The sequence below is a fragment of the Diabrotica virgifera genome, chromosome 5 (assembly GCF_917563875.1).
Source record: "Diabrotica virgifera virgifera chromosome 5, PGI_DIABVI_V3a".
Classification (NCBI taxonomy): Eukaryota; Metazoa; Arthropoda; class Insecta; order Coleoptera; family Chrysomelidae; genus Diabrotica; species Diabrotica virgifera.
In genome coordinates, this window is record NC_065447.1 from 59,686,168 (window position 1) to 59,710,867 (window position 24,700).

General features: G+C 33.1%; 1 protein-coding gene across 1 annotated transcript in view; it reads right to left on the minus strand.

Moving 5' to 3' along the window:
• Positions 1-9,415: 9,415 nt before the first annotated feature.
• The window catches only part of LOC114330974 (malignant T-cell-amplified sequence 1 homolog), a 38,692-nt gene continuing 23,407 nt past the window's right edge, over positions 9,416-24,700 (minus strand). The window contains exons 5-6 of the mRNA XM_028280426.1: positions 9,594-9,661; positions 9,416-9,535 (exon numbers count right to left, since the gene is read on the minus strand). Coding sequence (XP_028136227.1) covers positions 9,454-9,535; positions 9,594-9,661 — 150 coding nt within the window. The 3' untranslated portion in view covers positions 9,416-9,453. The remainder of the gene's footprint in view (positions 9,536-9,593; positions 9,662-24,700) is intronic.

Genomic DNA, 24,700 nt, shown 5'->3' on the forward strand with positions numbered 1-24,700 from the left:
CTCGCTTATTCAAAGCTAAAGAATCTTTCACTGGTAAGTGTTTTATAAATAGTTGATCAAATTTTGTTATGATATTTGAACATAGCCACTTTGCACGACGCAAGTGATTGCGAAATTTATTAGTCGTTATACGGGCTCCGATACCTACCTTGAACCTACCAAAATACATAAGTAGTATGTAATACTTTTTTTTACATAATTTGATTACCATCAAAATTTATATCAATATTCACCTAATATATTGTCTTCTTACCCTATGTTTTGTTGTATTTTTTCAATTCTAAATCATTTCAATTCAAAATCAAAATAATTTGATTTACATAAGTTAAAAATGTCAAAAGGTTAATCTGTTTAGTTAGACGATCTTCGCACATAATGACAAGCTGCCTCTGTGGTGCAGTTTTAATGCGGGTGAATCCCAATACAACGCAAATACCAGCCGCGTGGTAAGTTGGTTCGAATCCCAATAGAAACTTTTATTTTTTTTATTTTTTTTTATACATTTTATGATTGTAAGTATATTTATTATATAATTTTATTTTCAGAAAATACGTATTTAGTTAAAAATTTTTCCGACAATTAATGTTCAGAAATCATTTGTGGCATTTTTAATGTGTTTGTGTGTGTTTTATTTTTTTATTATTTTAATTTTTGGCACTGTTTTAATAAAAATGTTTGAGAAGTATTAAGTATAAATTAATTTAATATTTAAATAAAATATAAATAAAAAGTATATTAATTTCGTTTATAATCATATAATCATATAATAGAAGTATAACTTCTTACGTGCGTACAAAGTACACACACATTCTTTTTAATAATATTGTGGCTTATTTCCCATTCTAAATAGTTAAAACTAACTTAAAATATATGAACATACAAAATTTTTGCCAAAAAAAGTGTTATTTCAAAGGACAGAGCATGTGTTTTTATTTTGCAATAAAAAAATGTATTTATTTATATCGAAATGTACTAAAAATTAAAATTTGTCAATCATTATCAAACGTCATTGGAATGCCCAATCAGAGCAAACTACCCGCTGTCCCGCGCGTAGCAACAAAAAAAAATGTGTATTTAAAAAAATTCCTGACACCGTAGTGGTTAACCGATTTTATATATATCGGGTGTTCTACAGCATTCGCCGTTTCCCGCATCCTATTCGCCATGCTTTTCGGTCACGAATATCTTCCTCGTTGAGTTGTCTACTGTTCATTGCTTTCTCTACATCTTGTAACCATGTTCTCTTCGGTTTGCCTCTTTTTCTTCTCTCGGGTGGTGCATACTGGATCATTTTCTTGGGCCATCTTGTTGGTCCCGTTCTCTGGACGTGCCCGTACCATATCAATCTTTTTTGTTCTATTCTGTCTATAATATCATTTTCTACTTCCATTCTTTCTTTTATTTCTTCGTTTGGGATATGCTGCAGTTTAGATATTTTGCAGCTTCTTCTAAGCGCGTCCATTTCTAAAGCTTTTGTCGGTCTTTTACTTCCCACACTTATAGTGCGGCCACACGATAGTTTGGTAGATTTTTTTCTTTGTCTGATTTTGCAATCCTGTACTCCACCAAATGCCATTCAGCTGTTTTATAGCTTTTCTTCCTCGACTTATTCGATATTCTATATCTTGATCGCATGTGGAGTGTTTGTCAAAAATAGAACCTAGATATTTAAATTCATCACATCCTTTTATGTATTCCCCTTCTAATTCTAAGTCTTCAGTATCACCTCCGACTACAAGGTATTCAGTTTTCTCCATGCTCATTTCCAAGCCCCATTTTCGGTACTCCTCTTTCAATTTTCTAATCATGTAACTGGCGTCATCTTTATCAGCAGCAATCACAACTTGGTCGTCAGCAAATAGCAACGTATACAATTAAGAATCTCCTACTGGTATTCCCATTGTTTGGCATTTCCTAGTCTAATATTTTAACACATGTGTAAGGTAAATTTTAAATAAAGTGGGCGACAGACAGCATCCCTGCAAAAGACCTTTCGAAGTTTCAAAGGTATTTGAAAGTTTCGTTCCAATTTTAATTGCTGTTGTTGCATTAGCATAGAGATCTTTTATTGTTTGGATGTATTTTCTATGGGAGATCTCCCATACTGTTCAACATATATATCGATGAAGCACTCAGGCACTGGAAGAAGAAGTGTAAAGGGATGGGGCTATCTATTGGGGATGAAACGTTATATACGTTGCACTATGCAGATGACCAGGTAGTTATTGCCCAAGACAAAGAAGACCTGGAGTATATGGCTAGAAAACTAATGGAAGAGTACAAAAAATGGGGCCTCGAAGTAAATGTCCAAAAAACACAATATCTTTGCGTAGGAGGAGAAAATAATCCAGATGACCTCGACTTAGAAGATGAAACTATTAAGAAATGTGACCAATGTACATATTTGGGGGTAAAACTGACAAAGACAGGACGAAGTGATGAAGCCATAAAAGACAGAATAACCAAAGGAAAACAAGTTATAGGTGCGTTGAATTCAGTATTATGGCAAAAAAAAATAAGACCGGAAACGAAAAAACGAATATATAATACCATATTAAAACCAGTAATCGTCTATGGCTCAGAAGTGTGGCAGTTATCACAAAAACTTAAAGGTAACCTATTGGCAGTTGAAATGGATTTTTGGAGGAGAGCAGCGGGAAAGTCTAGATTAGAACATGTGAAAAATGAGGACATCAGGAGACAAATGAAAGTACAAAGATCAATTATAGAAGACATCGAAAAACAACAACTAATATGGTACGGACATGTTAGACGTATGGGGGAAGAAAGACTACCCAAAAAGATATTAGAATGGGTACCACCAGAGAAAAGAAAACGAGGACGACCACCAACAACATGGATCCAGGGAATCTCAAAAGCAATGTCAGCAAGAAATATATCTGAAGAAGACTGGCAGAATAGACAGGCTTGGCGAACGGGAACCCAAAGGCGTATTACGCTGTGAACGGGATATATATATATATATGTATTTTCTATTTAAAGTGGTTTGTTGTAATACCTCGAACATTTTTTCTCTGGGAACGGTATCGTATGCTTTTGTTAAGTCTACAAATACCATGTGAGTTTCTAGATTTCTAGCAGAACGTTTTTCTAGTAATTGCCTTATGCAGAAAATGTTATCTGTGCATGATCTACCTTCCCTAAATCCACTTTGTTCTTCGGAATCTTGCCACTCCTTTTCTATCCGTTTCTTTATTATTCGTCCGTACAGTCTTCCAACTGAGCTGGTCACACTAATGCCTCTGTAATTATTACAATTTTTTCTACCACCCTTTTTGTATATAGGGGTAGTTATGGAGTTTTTCCACTCGGAGGGCATGAGGGCATTTTCTCCTATTGCCTGAAAGGCATCCGTTGAATATTTCAACTAAAATTTCTTTTGCCTGTGTCGTGCTGTGCTTAATGAGTTCAACTGGAATACCTCCAGGACCAGGAGCTTTATTGTTTTTCATTTCTCTTAACGTTAGTTCTAGTTCTTGAATAGTTATATCTTCTAGTTGTTCCAGGTTGTTTGGGGCGATGATGGTTTGCCTTACATATTCCTGTCTATTCTCTTGCAATAGGTTTCCCACTCGTTTATACTTATAAGGGATATCTGGCATCTTTCTTGTACGTTTTGTCTTGTATTTGATATTGTTTTCCAAGCTTCTCTGCTTTTTGTTCCTCCCATAAGAGTGTCTATTTCTTCACATTTCTTCAGCCACATATTTTCTTTGGTTTTAATCACTTCTTTTTTTGTTTCCATTCTTATTCTTGCGTAGGTTTTTCGGTCTTCTGAGCAATTGGTACTGAGCCATTTTTGATATGCTTCTTTTTTTCCCTCATCTTTTCTTTTAAAGAATCTGTAAACCAAGGGTGATGAGTGTTATTTGAGGATTTTTCCCCTAACGCTTCGAATGCAGCTTCATGTAAGCACTTTTTTAGCCGATCATATTTTTCATCTGCTGTTCTTGTATTAAACTGTGTATTGGTTATCTTTTGGCTCAGCCTTAACTTAAAAAGAAAGGAGATTGAATTATCTTTCCTGGGTTTCTTCAATATATATGGAAAGTATAGATCTGCTCTGAGTAAAAAGTGGTCAGTTCCACATTCTGCACCTCTATAGACTCGTACATCTTTCGTCACAATTGATGATTTCTGCTTCATGATGACGTAATCTATAATCGATTTCAATTGTCGGGTTGGCTGCGTCCATGTGTATTTATGGATGGATCTGTGTTGAAAAAATCCATTCGTTATCCGTAAGGAATACGCTTCACATAGTCCCACAAGTCTTGTTCCATTGTTGTTAACAGTTTCTTCGCCAAATCTTCCCACAATGTTGTCATTTATCTTTGACCCAGTTCTGGCATTGAAGTCTCCCATCATGATAATCTCTTTTCGGTTGCTGATTTTTGAGATGGTGTCCGCTAGGCTTTCCTCAAATTTATCTTTTACATCCTGGTTTGAATCATCGGTAGGAGCATATACAACAAATATTTCTAATTCTCTGTTATAGAGTTTTAGACCTACTCTTAAAATTCGTTCACTTACGTATTCCCAATCTTTTATACTTTTCTTATATTTCTTGCGTATTGCAAATGATACTCCTGACTTTGCTCTGTTCTCCTTCTTCACTCCGCTGTAGATATGAATGTAGTTTTCCTTTTGTTCCATTCCAGTTACTTTGTTTTTTGTTTCTGTTAGAGCGCAGACATCTATGCGATTCATTTTTAGTTCTTCAAAAATATTATGTTTTGTAGAGATTCCTTGAATATTCCATGTTCCGAAAATCATCGTCCGTTTCCGTAAGTTCCATCCTGGATCCGAGGCATAGCGCGTGGATTTGTAACAACTTTAGTATTTTACGGGAATGAGTTGTTAGCCCATCGCCCAACCCCCAACCTGGAGGGCTAGAATTTTCTGTTAGGGTTTTTTCCCTTAGCCGAGATATTCCATTTTTTCAGGCGCTGGAATTTAACCGATTTTAATTTTGCAAATTGCAAATGAAAGGTACGGTATTCTTCTATATGCAAAAAACTTGCTGTTTGCTTTATATTCAATCCTGCAAAATTTTGAAAAAATTAATTTTTTTTGCGAAAGCTGGATTGCAAAATTTATTTTGCAAAATCTATTTAACCGATTTTAACGAAATTCACAGTATCCTTTTCTTATATACCTAAAGTTTTTCTTGGTAAAATATGAAGGTCCTAAGTGTAGCATAAATGGTTGAAAAACGTAAAATGCGAATACTTGTTTTTTTTTATCGTTTTTTCGCAATTATTGCTGTTCGTCAATTTCGTCAGATACGTAGTCTAGATTACATTCAGTGTTGTATGGATCTAATAATATACCCGGCGTTAGATATGCAAACTATGCGTTAAATTCTGTAGCTGTTGAAAACGCTCACGAATTTCTACAATAACTATCTAACGAAGAAAACAGCTTTCGTCTCAACTCATTTTCACAAGACAAGTTAGCATCTCTAGTTCCGTCATCAAAAATATGCTTTCTTATTATGCACCTCTGAGGTTTTATGTAAATTCCAAGTTCTTCACACATATTCTTTGCATAACCTACAGCGCCATTTACCCATTCCTCTCTTTTCTCTGTCAATATCATCTGCAAAGCATTTACTTTCTAAGCGCACAATCTTATGTCAAGTCCCCCCTTGTTTGTAAATATTTTTGTGCATCGTTCACTTCATGTAGTACCGGTTGCCACAGGCACAAAAAACAAAGAAAGGAAAATGACTGCATCGAAACTAGTAAAGCAACTGCATATGTCCTAGTGTTTATGCTTTCTGCTTTCACCTGCCTCTGTCATTTTTCCCAAAGAGACGAGAATGTCTTTGTAATGATGCAATATGTCACATTTACGGCATCGCCTCTTGCACTCCACCGCGTGTCTTGAACCCTTTTGCCTGTAGCTGCTCCCAGAACTTCCCAACGACGAGGAAAAAAGAATAGCAACGTTCTAAAGTTACTGAATCCACCTCAACTGAGGCAGCGTGTAAACAAACTAGGTTTAACGAATGATTTGAGCAAGTTACGAATTCAGCTTTAGGGTTTATTTTCCAGCCATAACAGCAGCATTATCATATGCATGGCCTTTACAGTTGCTTATATCTAGACTCTAGACCAGTGGTTTTCAATGTTTTTGAGCCATGTACCACCAAAATTCTTATAATTATTTTTGGTACCACCTAACTGAAGTATCTATGGAGGTAGATAATCTAATTAACTACAAATATGCTGAATTTTGTCTGTGGTTTTGCGTTTTGTGTACCACCGCACCTAATGAAATGTACCACCAGTGGTACATGTACCACAGATTGAGAACCCCTGCTCTAGACCATCAGCTTGAATCTTGTCCAAAATCATCTTTGAAATTCCTTCAGTAGCTTTGTCTTTAGTTTCAATGAAATCTATAAAGGATTCCATTACTTTTACTTCCTGATTTTCAATTACTACGTATTTTAATACCTACTTGTTTGATCTTTATGAGAAAGATCTGGAGTGCTGTCGAATATAATTTAATAATACTTAGCCTTTTTATTTGTCCGATGATATGTTGGTTAAATTTTGCCGCCCCCACTACGCTACGCCACTGGTAGGAAAGAAGGAAACTAATATTCGCCAGTCACTACTTCAAAATAATAAGCAAAATCTTTTAAAAAATAATGTAATTACTTCTTTACATTGTAAATATTACACGATAAGAATTAAATAATAAATTTGAAACAATTATTTGCTATTAGAGTAGAACCCCGCAAATCCGAACTAATTGGGGGGACAGCCTGTTCGGATTATCCGAAAGTTAGCCTAACTAATAATTCAAAGCTTTCGTTGTCCTTGATGTTGAGTCGCAAAACGTTCTCGCAAGAGTGTGGACAATATTTTTGGACTTAAGTTGACTGCAAGAGAATTGAAGTAAGTTTATATGTAACCTTTATAAGCACTACGACGTATGAAGTACGTATTAATTTTTAAGAAATTTTAAATGTCAAAGCCCTATTAATCCAACATTGTTCAATTTCTGGTATTTACTCTGTATAATAAACATGTTTTTAAGTTTTTGTCGTGAATTTTTTAATTTTGTTCACTTTCTGTTGGTTCGGATTTGCCGAACGTTCGGATTAGCGGGGTTCTACTGTATTCGCAATACGGGTTCTACTGTATTCGCAATACTTTTCTCAGTAAATTTCCAGCAAAAGTTGCACTTGTAATCCGCTAGTTGGCGAGACCAGCGAAACTCGCAGCGCTTTTCAACGATTCTCATTTGTTTCGAGCTTCTGTCATATATAGTATAATCCATGTATAATATTAATATACAACATACTACAGAAGCTCGAAACAAATGAAAATCATTGAAAAGCCCTATTAACGTCAAATATGTCATGTCGTGTATCGTCAAATTGTGGTCGCCAAAAATGGCACGCGACAACGCTAGGTGTCGCGTCAGTCGACAAAAAAACAATATTTTCAGTGCGTAACAACTTCACTTTACCTGGGGGTGAGGGGAGTTGTTAAATTCTATTTCCTTACTTAATATACTAATATACACATACCTACATATAATCCATTTAAAATTTACGGTGGTAAGTATTATTATAACCAAAGCAATTAAAATAATGTTTTTGCATATAAAAAGATTCATTGTCATAATAACCCTAAATACTTTTGTATAAAAAATAAAATTCTAATATAGTCGGTTCGCTAAACTCGGACACAACTGGCTAGTGATTTTAGTAAGTAATTTTGCCAATTTAGTAAAATTGGCAAAAAAAAATTACTAAATAGTTAGTAATTTTGCCAATTTTGGCAAAATTGGTAAAAAACAAACAAAAAAAATACCTACTAAAATCACTAGCCAGTTGTGTCTGAGTTTAGCGAACCGACTATAATAAAGTTTTAAGAATAAAGAAAAAACATGATTCACTTCAAACTACTTTAAATGCATTAACGCTTTGTATAAAAAATACTGACAATTCAATAAAATTCAGTTCCTATCAATTATCAATGGTTCCGACTGCAAGGTTTTAGATAATAATAAATATCATTTTACAATAACAACACCTACTGGGCGATAAAAAAATTTCGGTATTGTCGAAGCGAAGAATCGGTGGAATATGCGCATTTTATCAATGAAATTCGATATTTTTAAGATATTCCAGAAGCCGCTATAGATAAAATGTTTTAACGACCTATTAATCATTCATAATTACTCAACGGATATTAGTACAGTTAAAATAATTAAGACGATAACCGGACAACATTGATTTAATGAGTAAAATTTAGTTTTTTTTTTATTTTAATGACAAAAAAAGCAAGCCCATTAGCAGAATCCAATTAAAAATTATTTTGCACATCATATTTGAAACATTATTTGGTTGAAAAATCTCATTTTTGTTGGCAAAAAAAATATATTAATTTGTTTGGACTAAATTAACGTTGTGCTTATCTTAAAAAGGATATGTTAGTATCAACATTCGCACAGTGTTGCCAAACTGAATTTTGTTATTTTGGGTGTAAATTTTTTCCACGGATCTCCGAGGGTACATACCACTATTTAGGTATTTGTATTTACACGTTTCTTTCTATACAAATACCAGCCTCGCAAGCACTTAAAAAATTTAGGGATTAAAATTTATTGGTCGCTCGTGTCCCAGTTGAGCGTGTACAAAGTTGCCAGTAAGCCGCGCTCGTGTCAAGAGTCGAGCGCGTACATTAAGGGGTTAAAATTGAACTCGGTGAAAATTGATTAATATTTCAATACTTTCTTTAAAGTTGTTTTATTTAAATTTGGTGTTTTAGGGTGTTCTGATTTTTTTTTTAACTTTAGGAAGCTTATTTACTAAAATAAACTGAATAATTTGTCAAATCAATCGTATCAATTGGAACATGCTCTTTTGCCACAAAGTGGTTGCTTTGTGTCACTTGTAAAAACTCCGTAGTGAAAAACAGGGAAATATCGTTCAACGTTTTGTCTTCAGACTACCACCATCTGATTGGCTACACAGACAACCTTCATTAATAATAATTATAGAGAAATTTTCTGGAAGATAATAGACAAGTAATACAAATTTTAGCAGACAATATGTCATCATCATCATAAGTGGCTCGACAACCCGTTGTGGATCTTGGCCTGCTCGCAAAAAAGTCTTCACTCCTGTCGATTCCTGGCAACTTCCCTCCATCTTCTGACTCCTAGAAACGTTAGTTCAATATGCAGTTAGTGGAAAAAAGGTCGTTTGAAACTTATGCCACCCAAATGTAGGCCTAGGTACTTTGCTGCTCCATTGTGGCAAAAATAGGACCTATGTGGCTGGAAGAGAAAAGCAATCATCAGGAATTCAAATCTCCAGAAATCAAATATGTCAAAGTGAGTAAATAGGTAGGTACAAAAATCGAAATATTTTAAATATTTTTATTTAGAAAAATAAAATATAACTTATTTAACGGGTTTCATTTGCCAGAGTCCATCATTTAGGTAATGACAATTTTCCACACCAACTCCTTTGTTCACTTTGGCTCTAAAACATAATACAATATTTAATATCGCTTAGGTCATGTACTGAAAATAAAACTTACATGTCCTCTGTGGATAAAGAAGTTCGTCCAATAGCCAAGGCATGCTCTTTACCTTCAGCCATTATAGCCTGAAACAAGAAAGTTTATTAGTACGTTCTTTAAGGCTATGGGTACATAATTCGCAAATATTTTACGTGTATCCCTACTTTTTCTGTCTTTACACGGCAAATTACGTGTAGTAAAATTCACACTGGTGTGGATATGTAAACATTACTAGAATGTCATTCTACTTGAAAATGTCATAATTAATTTAAAGAGATGGCTTTTGAATGTTCTTGGATAACTGTTATTTTTATAATTGCAAATTATTAATTCAGTTAATAAATGTGATAATTTTTTCACTAACTATGTTTTCAGTGATTGTAATAATTTATTTGTACACCAAAAACTAATAATCAATCGAGAAAAGAGGAAAAGTGTTAAAGTGATTTTTTAATAATATGTTGTTATTTTAGAACGCTTACAATTTTGAACATCTCTAACAACAAAATACTTGGATCACAGGATATATCTGATGTATTCTCTGCTTGGATCTTCCACAAATAATACACAATAAATAACTTTTTATTAAGTTCACGTCTTAAATCAATTATTTATCAAATACACTATATATCAATAATATTTAATCAATTTCTCAAAATATTCCCGATGCAATGTCAAATATTTAAAATTGTCACTGATTGTCAGTGTCTGACTGACAATATATGCTGACAATATTATATTCGGTTGAGTGCGTTGTAAGACAAAGACAGATTCGGAAAATATTACCACGGCATTGTGTTCATTTTTTTCAAATCCTGAAAAAACCAATAAATATTTTTGAAAAATTTAAACGCAGAATGAAAGACTAAATTATTACCGAGGGCCGAAAGTCCCTTAGAATAAATAAAAAGTTTATTTTGAATGAGATATTTGAAATTAAAAATCACACTAAATTTTCTCTTAGTTTTTTCACCCCTGTAACTTATTAAAATAAACATTATAGAAGTTCTCAGGGACTTTCGGCCCTCGCTAATAACGTAATCTTTCATTCTGCGTTTAAATTTTTCAAAAATACTTATTAGTTTTCTCAGGATTTGAAAAAAATGAATCCCCATTTGAATAGCATTGCAGCCGAAAATACGTACCGATCCTCTTAACGGTAAAATATTGCAAAATCTCTAAATTTTAAAGAACCAAATGGATTGACATGAAATTTGGCATACATATACTACATATAGCTAACATGTCAAAGAAAAAAAAGTGATATTGTGCCGATGTGTGCTTTTGCTCTGGGGGTGACTTTCACCCCTTCTCGGGGGGTGAAAAAAATAAACTTCCAAAATAAGTGCAGAAATGGATAAACTGACTAATTTTAAGCAACTTTTGTTCTATAGAGTTTTTTCATTAAGTCAATACTTCTTGAGTTATTTGTGAGTGAATATGTTCATTTTTCAACCACGATTTTAGACGGTTTTTCGCAAATAATTCAAAAAGTAAGTATTTTGACGAAAAAACATTCTTAACAAAAATATAGCCTGTAAAAAAGTGATAGAAATGTTGTATACATTAGGTCTCTAGAGCTAGTAGAAGCAGAGATATAGCTAATGAAAAATATATTCATATTCGTCAAATTCCAAATCGAATATACAGGGTGTCTGCGTAACTTGGAACCATATGGGAAACTTTTTTAATATCAATTTTACGAAAAAAAGTCATTCTTTATAAAGTGCTCTGCATAGTCTAAAACCTAAGATGCAATCATCAGATATCAAATTTTGTCAACAGTATACGAGGTATGTCAAAAAATATGAATTTCGCTCGAGAGCAAACTACCTTTATATTTCAAAATATCAAAAAATTTTATTATGAAAAGTTATTTGTAATTAAAAACCATATTCAAATATGCAACAACAGCCTTCTACTAGAAAAAAATTTCTGAAATTTTCCTAAATTACCGATTCCGAACATCATTTTTATTTATTAGACATGTAATAACTCTTTTATTAAGAACTTTAGGAAAAAAGTTATTCTTCATAAAAATCTGTGCATGGTCTAAACCTCAAGATGCAACCATCAGTTTTATCCAAGTTTGTTAATTTTATACGAGGTGTGTCAAATCATATGAATTCTAGAATTCTTTCTAAATTCATATTATTCGACACACCTCGTATAAAATTAACAAACTTGGATAACTGATGGTTGCATCTTGAGGTTTAGACCATGCACAGATTTTTATGAAGAATAACTTTTTTTCCTAAAATTATTAATAAAAGAATATTACATGTCTAATAAATAAAAACGATTTTGAAAATTTTTTTTTTCAAGTAGAAGGCTGTTATTGCATATTTGAATATGGTTTTTAATTACAAATAACTTTTCATAATAAAATTTTTTGATATTTTTAAATATAAAGGTAGTTTGCTCTTGAGCGAAATTCATATTTTTTGACATACCTCGTATACTGTTGACAAAATTTGATATCTGATGATTGCATCTTAGGTTTTAGACTATGCAGAGCACTTTATAAAGAATGACTTTTTTTCGTAAAATTGATATTAAAAAAGTTTCCCATATGGTTCCAAGTTACGCAGACACCCTGTATTAACGTGAAATAAACAAAACACGAAGCACTTTTTGAGAAAAACTTATTACAAATTTTTAAAAGTGTTTAAAAAAAGCTTTATTTTTGTTTTATAAGCAAAACTTCTAGCGTCAAAAGTAAACAAATTCCGCTCAAAATAAAGTTGGTTCCTTTTTTTGGTAAAAAATCGGAAAAATCACCCCCTAATATCATCTCAAATGAACTTAATCGTTACCACTTGACAAGTTGATTTACTCGCGTATGTATTGTTTATACGATCTGTAAGTTTCTTCGGTTTAAAGTCCTTATTTTTGAAAATAGCTTCAGAACAACATTTTGAAAATGGGCTTGAAGGAGTCACTAAACATGAGTGTACTCAACATTTTGAACAGCCATATCTTAACCAATTTTTGTCTTACAGAAACACAAAAAAATACAAAATATTTAGAAAAGAAACTGCGACTTTTTTTTACTATTTCGGATTTTTGATATTCCGAATAATTTTTAAGTTATATTGAAAAAGCATTTTTTTCAAAATTAAAATTTTTTAAAATTGTACTTTAAAACCATTTTTTTTTAAATAAGCACTTTGGATGGATGAAACTTACAGATCATATAAACACAAGATATCTAAAGCAACTTGTGAAGCGATAACGATTAATTTCATTTCAGTTGCTAATTAGAGGGCGATTTTCCCGATTTTTCTTTGCCAAAGCAAAAGGGACCAACTTTTGCCAACAAAAGGTTTGAGCCTAATGTTTGATGCTAGAAACTTTTTGATAAAAACAAATAAAGATTTTTTCAAACACTTTAAAAAAGTTGTAATGAGATTTCTCCAAAAAGGGCTTCATTCTTTGGATATTTCACGTTAAAATATTATATCTGAAATTTGGCGAATATGAACCTATCTTTCATTAGCTATAACTCTGCTTCTACCAGGTCTAGAGACCTCATGCATACACCATTTTTTTCACTTTTTTACAGGCTATATTTTTGCTGAAAATGTTGTTTTTGACAAAATATTTACTTTTTGAGTTATTTGCGAAAAACCGTCTAAAAACGTGGTTATTTTGTTAAAAAATTATCATATTCTGAAATATAGTGAAAAAACTCTATAGAACAAAAGTTGCTTAAAATTAGTCAGTTTATCCATTTCTGGTCTTATTTTGGGCGTATGTTTTTTCACCTCCGAGAAGGGGTGAAAACCACCCCAAGGGCAAAAGCACACATCGGCATATCACTTTCTATCTTTGACATGTTAGCTATGCGTATGCCAAATTTCATGTCAATCTAAGCGGTTCTTTAAAATTTACAGCAAAAACCGTGAAAGAATGTACTATATACATACTTATACAAGGTATGTCACAAAAGAGTGCTACCTTAGTTTATAACTATGGAATGCAAAGGATACATATCCAGAATGATAGATAGGCGATGGACAAAGAGGTTATTGAAATGGAGACCAAGGGAAGACAAGAGAAGCGTCAGTCAACCACCTACAAGAGGGACCGATGATTTAAGAAGGCTAAATAAAAACTATATGAGAGTGGCGCAAGATAGACGGGGTTGAAAACAGGATGAAGAGGCCTATGTTCAGCAGTGGACTTTTTAGGCTGGATGATCATCTTTTTTAAGTTCCATATTCTGCTGAAGGTTGGAAATCATAACGGCTATGCGCACCCTGTTGACTGCCACTCTAAATAAACTAACGTGCATAGAAATCGGCCCACTTAAAAATATGGTCATTTTTGATGTCTCATATTTCCTAAACCTGTTAACCGATTTAAGTGATTAATACCACTGTAATAATATTGTTGCTATGGGCTATTCCACGAATATATGACTGTCTTGGATTATCGCGACAACGAATATTTTAGTGTGCAACATAAGAAGTGCGAAAGTAAATGGCTCTAAAAATTGTTCCAATAAGCAACAATGTATTTTGCAATTTACTTTCGTTCTTCATAATTTGCACCGTAATATATTCGTTGTCGAGATAATCCACACCAGTCGTATGTTCGTGGAATAGGATATAAACAGGTAAATTTTCATTGTGTACCAATCAAACTGTGTTTATTTCTCAAAGTTCGCATCACCCTGTGAAAGATTCTAGCATTTTATAAAATACTGAAATTAAAACCCAACTATAGCCTCAGGGTTGCTTAATATTCTGTTTTTCGATTCATTCGTTTATGTTGGATAATAAAAAAGTTAACAACTATACCATTTTTAATTGAAGGCGACTCATCTACAAATTGAACTGAGAACTATCGGCAACAATGTCAAATTTTATAACTAAATTCTTACCGGGGGCATTTTTATGGTGTATGCTTTGCCAATCTGGATAAGTGAAAAAGTAAGATGATTTCATAAAATTTGCCTCCATAACAATATACATATCTGGCCTATCGGTCACTTTTACAAGCAGCTAAGTTGAACAAATTCCTTGAATACTGTGAATCATTGGTAACCTTATCAATACTTCGCTGGTCTATACATATATTTACGTCCGAGTTGGTCCGAGGAAGGGTGGCAAATCCAAGAAATATTTTACGCGTCAACAAGTTTCCTTATCTGCACAGACGTAGACGTGGTGGTTTATGGTGTATTTTGTTTCTTGAGAATCGTGAATGTGACTTTGTTTTGAATTTATTAAATAGACTTTATTAAATTATTTACTAACTTTAAAATAGTTTTTGAGGTAAGTAAACAATAGGGATGGCAAAAACGAATTATACATCGGTATATCGTATTATACAGTGCGCTGGAATAAGTATTACACCCCCATAATCAGTGGTGCGATGGATGACCGAAGTTAAGTTTAACGTTTGAGTTAAAGTTAAGAGTCTCAGGAATAACGTGCCCATAACTATATAGGTAAAATTTGGTGTGATGTATCGCTCGCAGTTATGAGATAGTTATATCATCAACGTTATATTAGAAAGAAGTTTTGAGGAACAATTTTTGAAGTAACAAAGATAACCTTATGTGCAAATAGTACAAGTTGGAGTGAGCGCGAGAGATTGTTCCGAACATACCCGTCGTCGGCTACCGCCGATGACCGAACAGCAAACAGCTTTTTGGGTTTGTTGGTGTTTCTAAGTTGCTTTCAAACGGTAGATAGAAACAGGGTTGTCAGATTGGTGTATTTTCCCAAAATTTTGGGTTAATTTGAAAGCGTCTATTGAAATTTTTCTAAGCAGAAATTGTAGTGGAATTTTTTGGGGGCGGAAAATTATGGAGATTTTAAGGGGTCATGGTAAATTAAATTTGCGAATGTATATAGAACTGTATTGGCTCCGTGCGTCTCCCCTCTACTTACAGTCACGTGACACGCTGTCAGATTTTGTCAGGACGTTTTAACATTGAGTCTTATGGGATTATTTTGTTAAACTTGAATATTTTATTTTGTAGTGATAATAACCGAATACAATTGTTAGAATTCATTAGTTATTAATTTATATAATTTATACTGTAATTTATAGTGCAACAAAAATATTTTCTTTTTCGTTAATAAAGATTTATTGACATAAAGTGCGACAGTGAGGTTATGTATACAAAATCAAACTGATAATCAATATTGGAAATAGAAGAATCTATATCAGATTAAGTGCGTTTTTATTTTCTGTTTATATTAATACATAATATCACTAGCGGGACACGGCATTTTTTTTAATGTCTCATTTAAACATACACAAAGCGTCCTGATAAAATTTCAAAAAACCGCCACCATGAGCAGGTCGGTCGATTTTGCTTTGACACTTTGTTAACGCTCAGAGCGAATATTAGACGATAGGATTATTTCCATAGCCCTCGTTGATATTGTAGTATGAATTTTGCTTTACTGTTCTCTTCATTTGACTAATAATTTATTAAAATGCGGCAACAATTTAAATTTGGGGACTTTGGGGTATTTGAGCTTAAATTTCAGGGAATTTCAGTTTCTAAGTGGGGGATTTATAAAATATCATCTGGCAACTCTGGATAGAAAGCTCAGTAGGTACTTAAAATAAAATTTCAACTTATATCGCTCGATTTGATTTTTTTATCATTTTTAAAATTGTATTACCCTTCTATTCTTAATTATTAAATTACTAGCTTCTAAATTCACTTGATTTCTGTCTAAAAACAAGTCAAAAGATGAACCTAACCTTGCATAACTACAGAGTTATCTCATAACTTGAGGTTTAACGTCGCGTTATAAATTGACCAGATAACTCAAGAACTGTCAAGAAATAACGCAAATAGTTAAGTTAAGTATGATACATCACACCAATTCGAGGGTTATAACATAACTACAGGATAACTTTACGTTAACGATAACTTCGGTCATCCATCACAGGGCTGATTAACTCATTTATTTTTAGCATATAAGCAAAACGATCGGGCAGGTCGATTTTTAAAATAATCATATTATATTCTAGCATCAATGTCTCGAACTTTACGCGACCCCTCTTCAGGTGACAGTCATAACTTTGATTTTTTTAATTGGGAAAGTATACCTACTGTTTTTAAATTAGTTTGTTTTTACAATCCTGTTATGGATTATAATATTACATACCTACGGGATAATATGCAATATGGCATATTAATTATTAATCATGTGTGGGCGATACATTGAATCTCAAATATCGATATAAAGTGAGGAGGTAAAGGTTTACATAAATTCAATATTTTTGTAATTAAAAATATTTTGACGGAATCCTTGGATAGGTGGATTTTTATTTTTAAATTATATTTTGTTGTATGTATCATTCTAGTGCTGTCATCCGTTTTTTTGGATTATTTTTTTAAATTAGAATATGGGTCGTCTGTTAGCTCAATTGAAAGGTTATTCAATTCTTTATTTAGTAATATAAACATTAACATAAATATTTATACAGGGTGTCAAAACTTTTTTTGATAAATTATTTGACACAAAAAAATTTATATTATATAATTATAAATAATATGTTGGGGTTGATTTCATGTAATCGAATGAACTATCTTTCAGTAAGTAGTCCCAGGAACGCAACTCATAAATATTGGCAATACCATTTTAAAGTCTTCTACTTTAAAATGTATAATATATGTCTGAATTTCCAATATAAATGAGTCAGATTAAATAAATTATTAGAAGAATTTTTTAATTAGCAACAACATTTTTGTTTATTTTAGTAATATTTTGTATTTTGACAACGGCGCCCGATTTGGGCGTCGAAACGTTAATAAAATTATTTTTTCATTTTAATTGTGGCTTATTTCCCATATAAATAATTAATCATAAAAAATGCCACAAGGAAATAGCTTCAGAACAACATCACTTTTCACTTAAATTAAATGTTCAAGCTGCCACCCACCTGCCTCTTGGCAGTTTGCCAGTGTCTATTTATTATATAAACATTTTTTCCCTTTTTCTGATAGCAGTAAAACGTATTTTAAATTAATTAAATTACTCACTTTCTTTTTTTTGTGTCAATGAATTTAATTAAAAAGATTGTGGACACCCTCTATAAATAATTACAATGTTTATGTTATTGAATAGAGAATTTAATAATCTTTCAAGTGATTTATCACACGACCTCTATTCTCATTTAAAAAAATCATCGATTACGTCATCACTCCTAAATCTATGACGTCGTTAGTATGATATATAAACCTTCTCAAACGGCCTCACTGTATGTTCTGATATATCGAAAGTTTAATATCGATATCAAAATATCGATAATAATTTTAAAATTCAGCGATTCATATATAATGTATCGATTTATCCTTGCCATCCCCAATAAACAACCGTCAAATAACAGAATAATATGATTGATGTTTATTCGTTTTATAGCATTAAGATGGATGCCGTAGCAGGTCCAAGTATTGCACAAAGAAAGCGAAAATTTATGTCAGTAGAAGAAAAGCAGATTGTCTGTAGAGTGTATGACTGTGGAAGTGGAGTGGAAGCTGTAGCCCAATGTTCATTGTTAACGGGAGTATCAGTTTCGACAATTGAACGGATTGTACGCGAAAAAAGGGGACGGAAAAAAGTACATTGCCGCGGTAGAAAAAAAATTTAATTGGACGAGTACCAGAAAAATTTTATACGCGCTACTATCCATTCTTTCTTTTTTGAAAATAAAGCCCCAACTCTCGAATCTATTAAGACAAAGATCATGGAGAATGATCGCATTCCCAAACTAAGTAAAGAGACCTTACGGAAAATAATAAAAGACGATTTAAAATTTACATATGCCAAAAGAACCCGTAAATCTGTCTTAATAGAAAGAGAAGATTTAGTCTCATGGCGACGAAGATATCTTCGCTCGATTAGAGAGGTTCGTTCTGCCCACAAAAAGATCTATTATCTGGACGAAACGTGGGTGAATGCCGGTCACACAGTATCTAAGATCTGGCAAGATACTACTGTGACGAGTCATCGTCAAGCATTTGTGGACGGTCGGATTGTACGCGAAAAAAAGGTGACTGGGATTGTACAAGCTCCAAAAGTACATTGCCGCGGTAGAAAAAAATTGAATTGGACGAGTACCAGAAAAATTTTATACGCGCTACTATCCATTCTTCCTTTTTTGAAAATAAAGCCCCAACTCTCGAATCTATTAAGACAAAGATCATGGAGAATGATCGCATTCCCAAACTAAGTAAAGAGACCTTACGGAAAATAATAAAAGACGATTTAAAATTTACATATGCCAAAAGAACCCGTAAATCTGTCTCAATAGAAAGAGAAGATTTAGTCTCATGGCGACGAAGATATCTTCGCTCGATTAGAGAGGTTCGTTCTGCCCACAAAAAGATCTATTATCTGGACGAAACGTGGGTGAATGCCGGTCACACAGTATCTAAGATCTGGCAAGATACTACTGTGACGAGTCATCGTCAAGCATTTGTGGACGGTCGGATTGTACGCGAAAAAAAGGTGACTGGGATTGTACAAGCTCCAAAAGTACATTGCCGCGGTAGAAAAAAATTGAATTGGACGAGTACCAGAAAAATTTTATACGCGCTACTATCCATTCTTCCTTTTTTGAAAATAAAGCCCCAACTCTCGAATCTATTAAGACAAAGATCATGGAGAATGATCGCATTCCCAAACTAAGTAAAGAGACCTTACGGAAAATAATAAAAGACGATTTAAAATTTACATATGCCAAAAGAACCCGTAAATCTGTCTCAATAGAAAGAGAAGATTTAGTCTCATGGCGACGAAGATATCTTCGCTCGATTAGAGAGGTTCGTTCTGCCCACAAAAAGATCTATTATCTGGACGAAACGTGGGTGAATGCCGGTCACACAGTATCTAAGATCTGGCAAGATACTACTGTGACGAGTCATCGTCAAGCATTTGTGGACGGTTTGTCGACGGGGTTACGAGGACCAACGGGTAAAGGGCAACGACTGATTGTCGCCCACATAGACGAAGCGTTAATAACCGCTATGAATTCCAAGATTTTATTGGTTACAACTACCCACGTGATATCTGTGTTCGTATTGGTCAAATGATTAAGAATGACAGAGCGGGATATTTAAATACCAATATTGTATGCAAAGTGTCGTTTCAAGAAAACAAGTCTGGTGACCGAGGATGATAAATAAATATTTCTTGTTTATCTTACAATTGACAATTTTTATGATACAAATAAAAGTATGGTAGAAAATCAATATTGAAAAACAGTATATTGATTAAAAAACACTATTTATTCGTTTCCACTAGTCTTCTTTCTAGACTGTACCTAGTCTCATAAAATATTTCTTTTTATCTAATAAAAAACATAAACAATTATTGTATAGTAATAATATTCTTTTAATTTATTTCAGTTGTTCAATACAAACACAGCAGCGCTAGAATAGACCTTATAAATTAAATTATAAATGCATGAAAATTAAAAACAGATAATAATTTACATAAAAGTAAATATACCTACCTGATATGGGGAAAAGTAATTTAGGGGAAATTATGTTACATTATATAATTATGATTTTCTTTGGCATTTTGTGAAATGTAGGGCATGTTGTGTCTTGTGTCCTTTTAAAAAGTCTGAAATTTCATTTACATTTGGATTTTTAAACGTATCATAGACAAGGCGAAAACGGCGGGTTCGAAGGGAAAAATATTCCCATGAGATTTTTTTGCACAATCACATTCGTGAGACATCCCAGGATAAGGTTCAAGAAGTCGCCCAAGTGAAAAGTGGGCCAATTTTTTTTTAACAATTTTTTTTTTAATCAAATTGCAAGAATCAATATTTTTGGCCCGAACAATTTTTTCTTTAATTTTTTGGACCATTCTGGACAAAAAAGGTCTCTTATAATTTTTCTCTAAAGTTGATCGTTTTCGACTTATAAGCAATTTAAAATTGAAAAAAACGAAAAATGGCGATTTTCAAGGCTTAATAACTCGGTTAAAAGTTATTATTATGAAAGTCAATATATGACTAAATCAAAGTTTGAAACCCCCCCTACAAGATCCTGAAGAAATTTTTGTCATTATTTTATTACTAAGCTGTTATTTTTAAGTAATAATAATAAGCGCCATGCACGTGTGCGGGGCTGTAAATGCTGAGTGAGAGAGAGAAGCTATTCCAGCAGTCCAATTGTGCATCTTACTCGCACTCACATTTACAGCAGCGTCAATACGATACAACACCACTCATTGTTATTAATTAAAAATAACAGCTTAGTAGTAAATTAATGACACAGATTTCTTCAGGATCATGTAACGGCGACTTTAAACTTTGATTTAGACACTTTCTGACTTTCAAAATAATAATTTTTGACCGAGTTATTAAGCCTTAAAAATGTCAATTTTCGCGTTTTTCAAATTTTAACTTGCCTATAACTCGAAAAATATCAACTTCAGAGAAAAATTATAAGAGACCTTTTTTGTCCAGAATGGTCCAAAAAACCTAAAAAAAATTAGTCCGGGCCAAAATATTGATTTTTTTGCAATTTGATTAAAAAAATTGTTAAAAAAAAATTGGCCCACTTTTCTCGTGGGCGACTTCTTGAACCCTATTCTGGGATGTCTCACGAATGTGATTATGCAAAAATATCTCATGGGAATATTTTTCCCAACGAACCCGCCGTTTCCGCCTTGTCTATCACTTATTAATATGTTGTTACGATTTTTGTTTCTTTGTGGAGAAATACCGTTTCTGTGGTTCAATGTTTTTACGTATTGAAACTTTTAAAACACTTCAATTTTTTTTTATACAAATTTTGATAAAATTTTTGTTGCATGTAGGTATATTTGATAAAACAATCTAAGAATTGCTGTCACTTAAATTATCTAAATCGGGTGTATGTATTTACAAGCATCATCAAATATTCATGATCTTTTTTATTACAAATTAAATTCTTCTTCTTCTTTAAGTGCCGTCTCCTAATCGGAGGTTGGATATCATCATCACTATCTTTACTCTATCCACCGCTGCTCTAAAGAGTTCTATAGAACTGCATTTAAACCAGTCCCTTAAATTCTTTAACCATGACACTCTCCTTCTTCCTATTCTCCTTCCGCCTCTTATCTTTCCCTGTATTATCAGTCTTAGCATTTCATATCGCGGTCCCCTCATTACGTGTCCCAGATATTGTAACTTTCTTATTTTTATTGTGTTTATTATTTCGCATTCTTTACCCATTTCTCGCAGTACTTCCGTGTTCGTTTTCCTCTGTGTCCATGCTATTCTAAGCATTCTTCTGTAACACCACATTTCAAATGACTGTAGCTTATTTATGTGTTCTTGCTTTAATGTCCAGCTTTCAAGTCCATATTGTAATATCGAGAACACGTAGCATCTCAAAGCTCTTGCTCTCAGTTCTAAGCTAAGGTCTTTGTTGCAGAGAACTGTTTTCATTTTTACAAACGCATTTCTTGCTATTTCTATCCTGGTCCTTATTTCTGTTGTTTGATCATTTTTCTCTGAAATCCAGCTTCCTAGGTATTTGTATTTATCAACCCTTTCTATCGGTATATTTCCCAAATGTATGCTTGTTTGTATGTTTGTTTTCTTAGTTATTATCATGTATACCCTATTCCACGAACATACGCCTGTTTTGGATTACTTCGACAACGAATATTTTACTGTGCAAAATAAGAAGAACGAAAGTAAATTGCAAATTACATTGTTGTTTATTGGAATAATTATTAGCGCCATTTACTTTCGTACTTCTTATGTTGCACAGTAAAATATTCGTTGTCGAAGTAATCCAAAACAGGCGTATGTTCGTGGAATGGCCCATATTTGGTCTTTTTTATATTCATTTTTAGTCCATATTCTTTACAGAAATTGTTTGTTTTGTTCAGTAGTAGTTTTAGTTGTTCAGCAGAGCTTGCTATAATCACGGTGTCATCTGCATATCTTATGTTGTTACTAGATCTTCCGTTAATTATTATTCCTTCACTTTGAGATAGCAATGCTTCTTCAAAAATGGCTTCACTATATGCATTAAAGAGTAATGGAGACATAATACATCCCTGCCGAACTCCTCTCCTGATTTCAATTTCTGGACTGGGTTCGTTATCTATTACAATTTGTGCTCTTTGATTCCAGTAAAGGTTTGTTATTATTCGTAAGTCCCTTTTGTCTATGTTTTTTGTCTTTAGAATTTGGACTAATTTTTCATGTCTTACTTTGTCAAAAGCCTTCTCAAAATCAACGTAACAAACATGCACATCCACATTCATGTCCATGCATCTTTGAGCTAACACATTAAAAGCAAATAACGCCTCTCTGGTTCCTAGTCCGTTTCTGAACCCAAACTGACTATCATCTATTCCTTCTTCTAGTTTTTTGTTTATACGACCATGTATTATTTTCAAGAATAATTTGAGAATGTGACTTATTAATGATATTGTTCTGTATTCACTGCAATCTTTAGCGTTTGTATTTTTAGGGATAGCACAAAAGGTTGAGAGTAACCATTGTTTTGGTATGTTTCCTGTTTTGTACACTGTGTTAAACAAGTCTACGATAATGTCTAAGGTTTCATCATTTATACATTTTAAGCTTTCTACTGGGATTTGGTCTGGACCTACTGCTTTACCATTTTTGCTGTTTTTTTAATGCCGATTTAATTTCTTCTTTTAATATCTTCAAAACCGTATCATCTTCTACTTCGACAAATTAAATTGATGTTACTTAAATCCTTAAAGTCGTGGTTTCACTATCAAATAATTTGATCAAACAGTTTTAGCAAACTCAGGAAGTGACGTCACAACTGCAGTTTGTTCAAATTATAAAAATCTAGTGGTCACACTATCAGTTTAGTTTGATCAAATTTTGTATTGAGAGTTGTGGTAGTAGGTACATATATCAAAACCCACAAGCATTCCAACACTTTAATGAATAATAAGCCCCAAACTCTCTCTCTATTGTAGAAGGGAGACAGTAACAAACCAAAAAGAAATCAAGTCCTGATTAGGAAAAATCTAGAAAACAAACAAGAGCAACTATTGGCTACAAAAGCTGCTGTACAAAAATCAGTGTGCACGCGGAAGAAAGCAAAGCAGGGAATGATCAACGAAACAATTTTAATGTGTAGCTAGGCCACGACTGATAAACATATACAGGGGCTCACAGCTTCAATGATGCAGTCACTACTCAATAAAGCTAGCTTGTGTCAGTGGCTCAATATTTATTAGAAAAAACTTACATACTGAAAGTAGGTAAGTTAGTATGAGTCTTCTAAAATAGCATAAACAACTATGTTTTGGGTTTCAAATATGCAATAATTAACACCCTCAGCGCCAGTGTATTCTTTTAGATACAAACTCTCCTCAACGCTGTGTACCGAAAAAGATACACATGGCTCGTTGTGTTCGATCTGTTGTGTTACCTAAAAGGACACACTTTCTTAAGTTTTTATATGTAGAGAATAATGCTATGGCCTGAGCCAATTTCCTGGTATAACTGTGTTTGGCCTTACGACATGAAAAGATAGGTTGTATGTAACTAGAAATTCGTATGAAAAATGTTGCCATGTATGGGCCAAAACAACTTGCTCCAACTCATTATGCAGGGAAAGATTCAAGGAAAAAGAAGCATAGGGAGACGCAGAATATCATGGCTGCGCAACCTGAGAGAATGGTATGGATGTACATCAAACGAACTTTTCGGAGCAGCCGTCTTCAAAGTCCTAGTAGCTAATATGTATTGTCAGAGAAATAGCAAATAATCCCAAAAAAGTGCACCAAAATTGAGAGATCAGGTGGAAAGACAGTTTGGAAAAGATGTAACCCTGAAACAATTAGACGGATGTTACAAAAGAATAATCTACATAGCTGAACTCTGAACTGCAAGAAATAAATCTTCTATCAGCCAAAGAAATAAGCAACAAGGAGTTTTGTTTTCTTTATTAATATTCTCCTTTAAAAGTTTACATCATTTTAGCTGATATCAAAATCATACACAAAATAATGAAAGGATTATTGTTATTGTATGGTATATTTGAAACCCAAAACATAGCTTATGCTATTTTAGGAGGACTTATAGTTAGTAACTTACTTTTAGTATGTAATTTTTTTCTAATATTGAGTCACTGACACAAGCTAGTT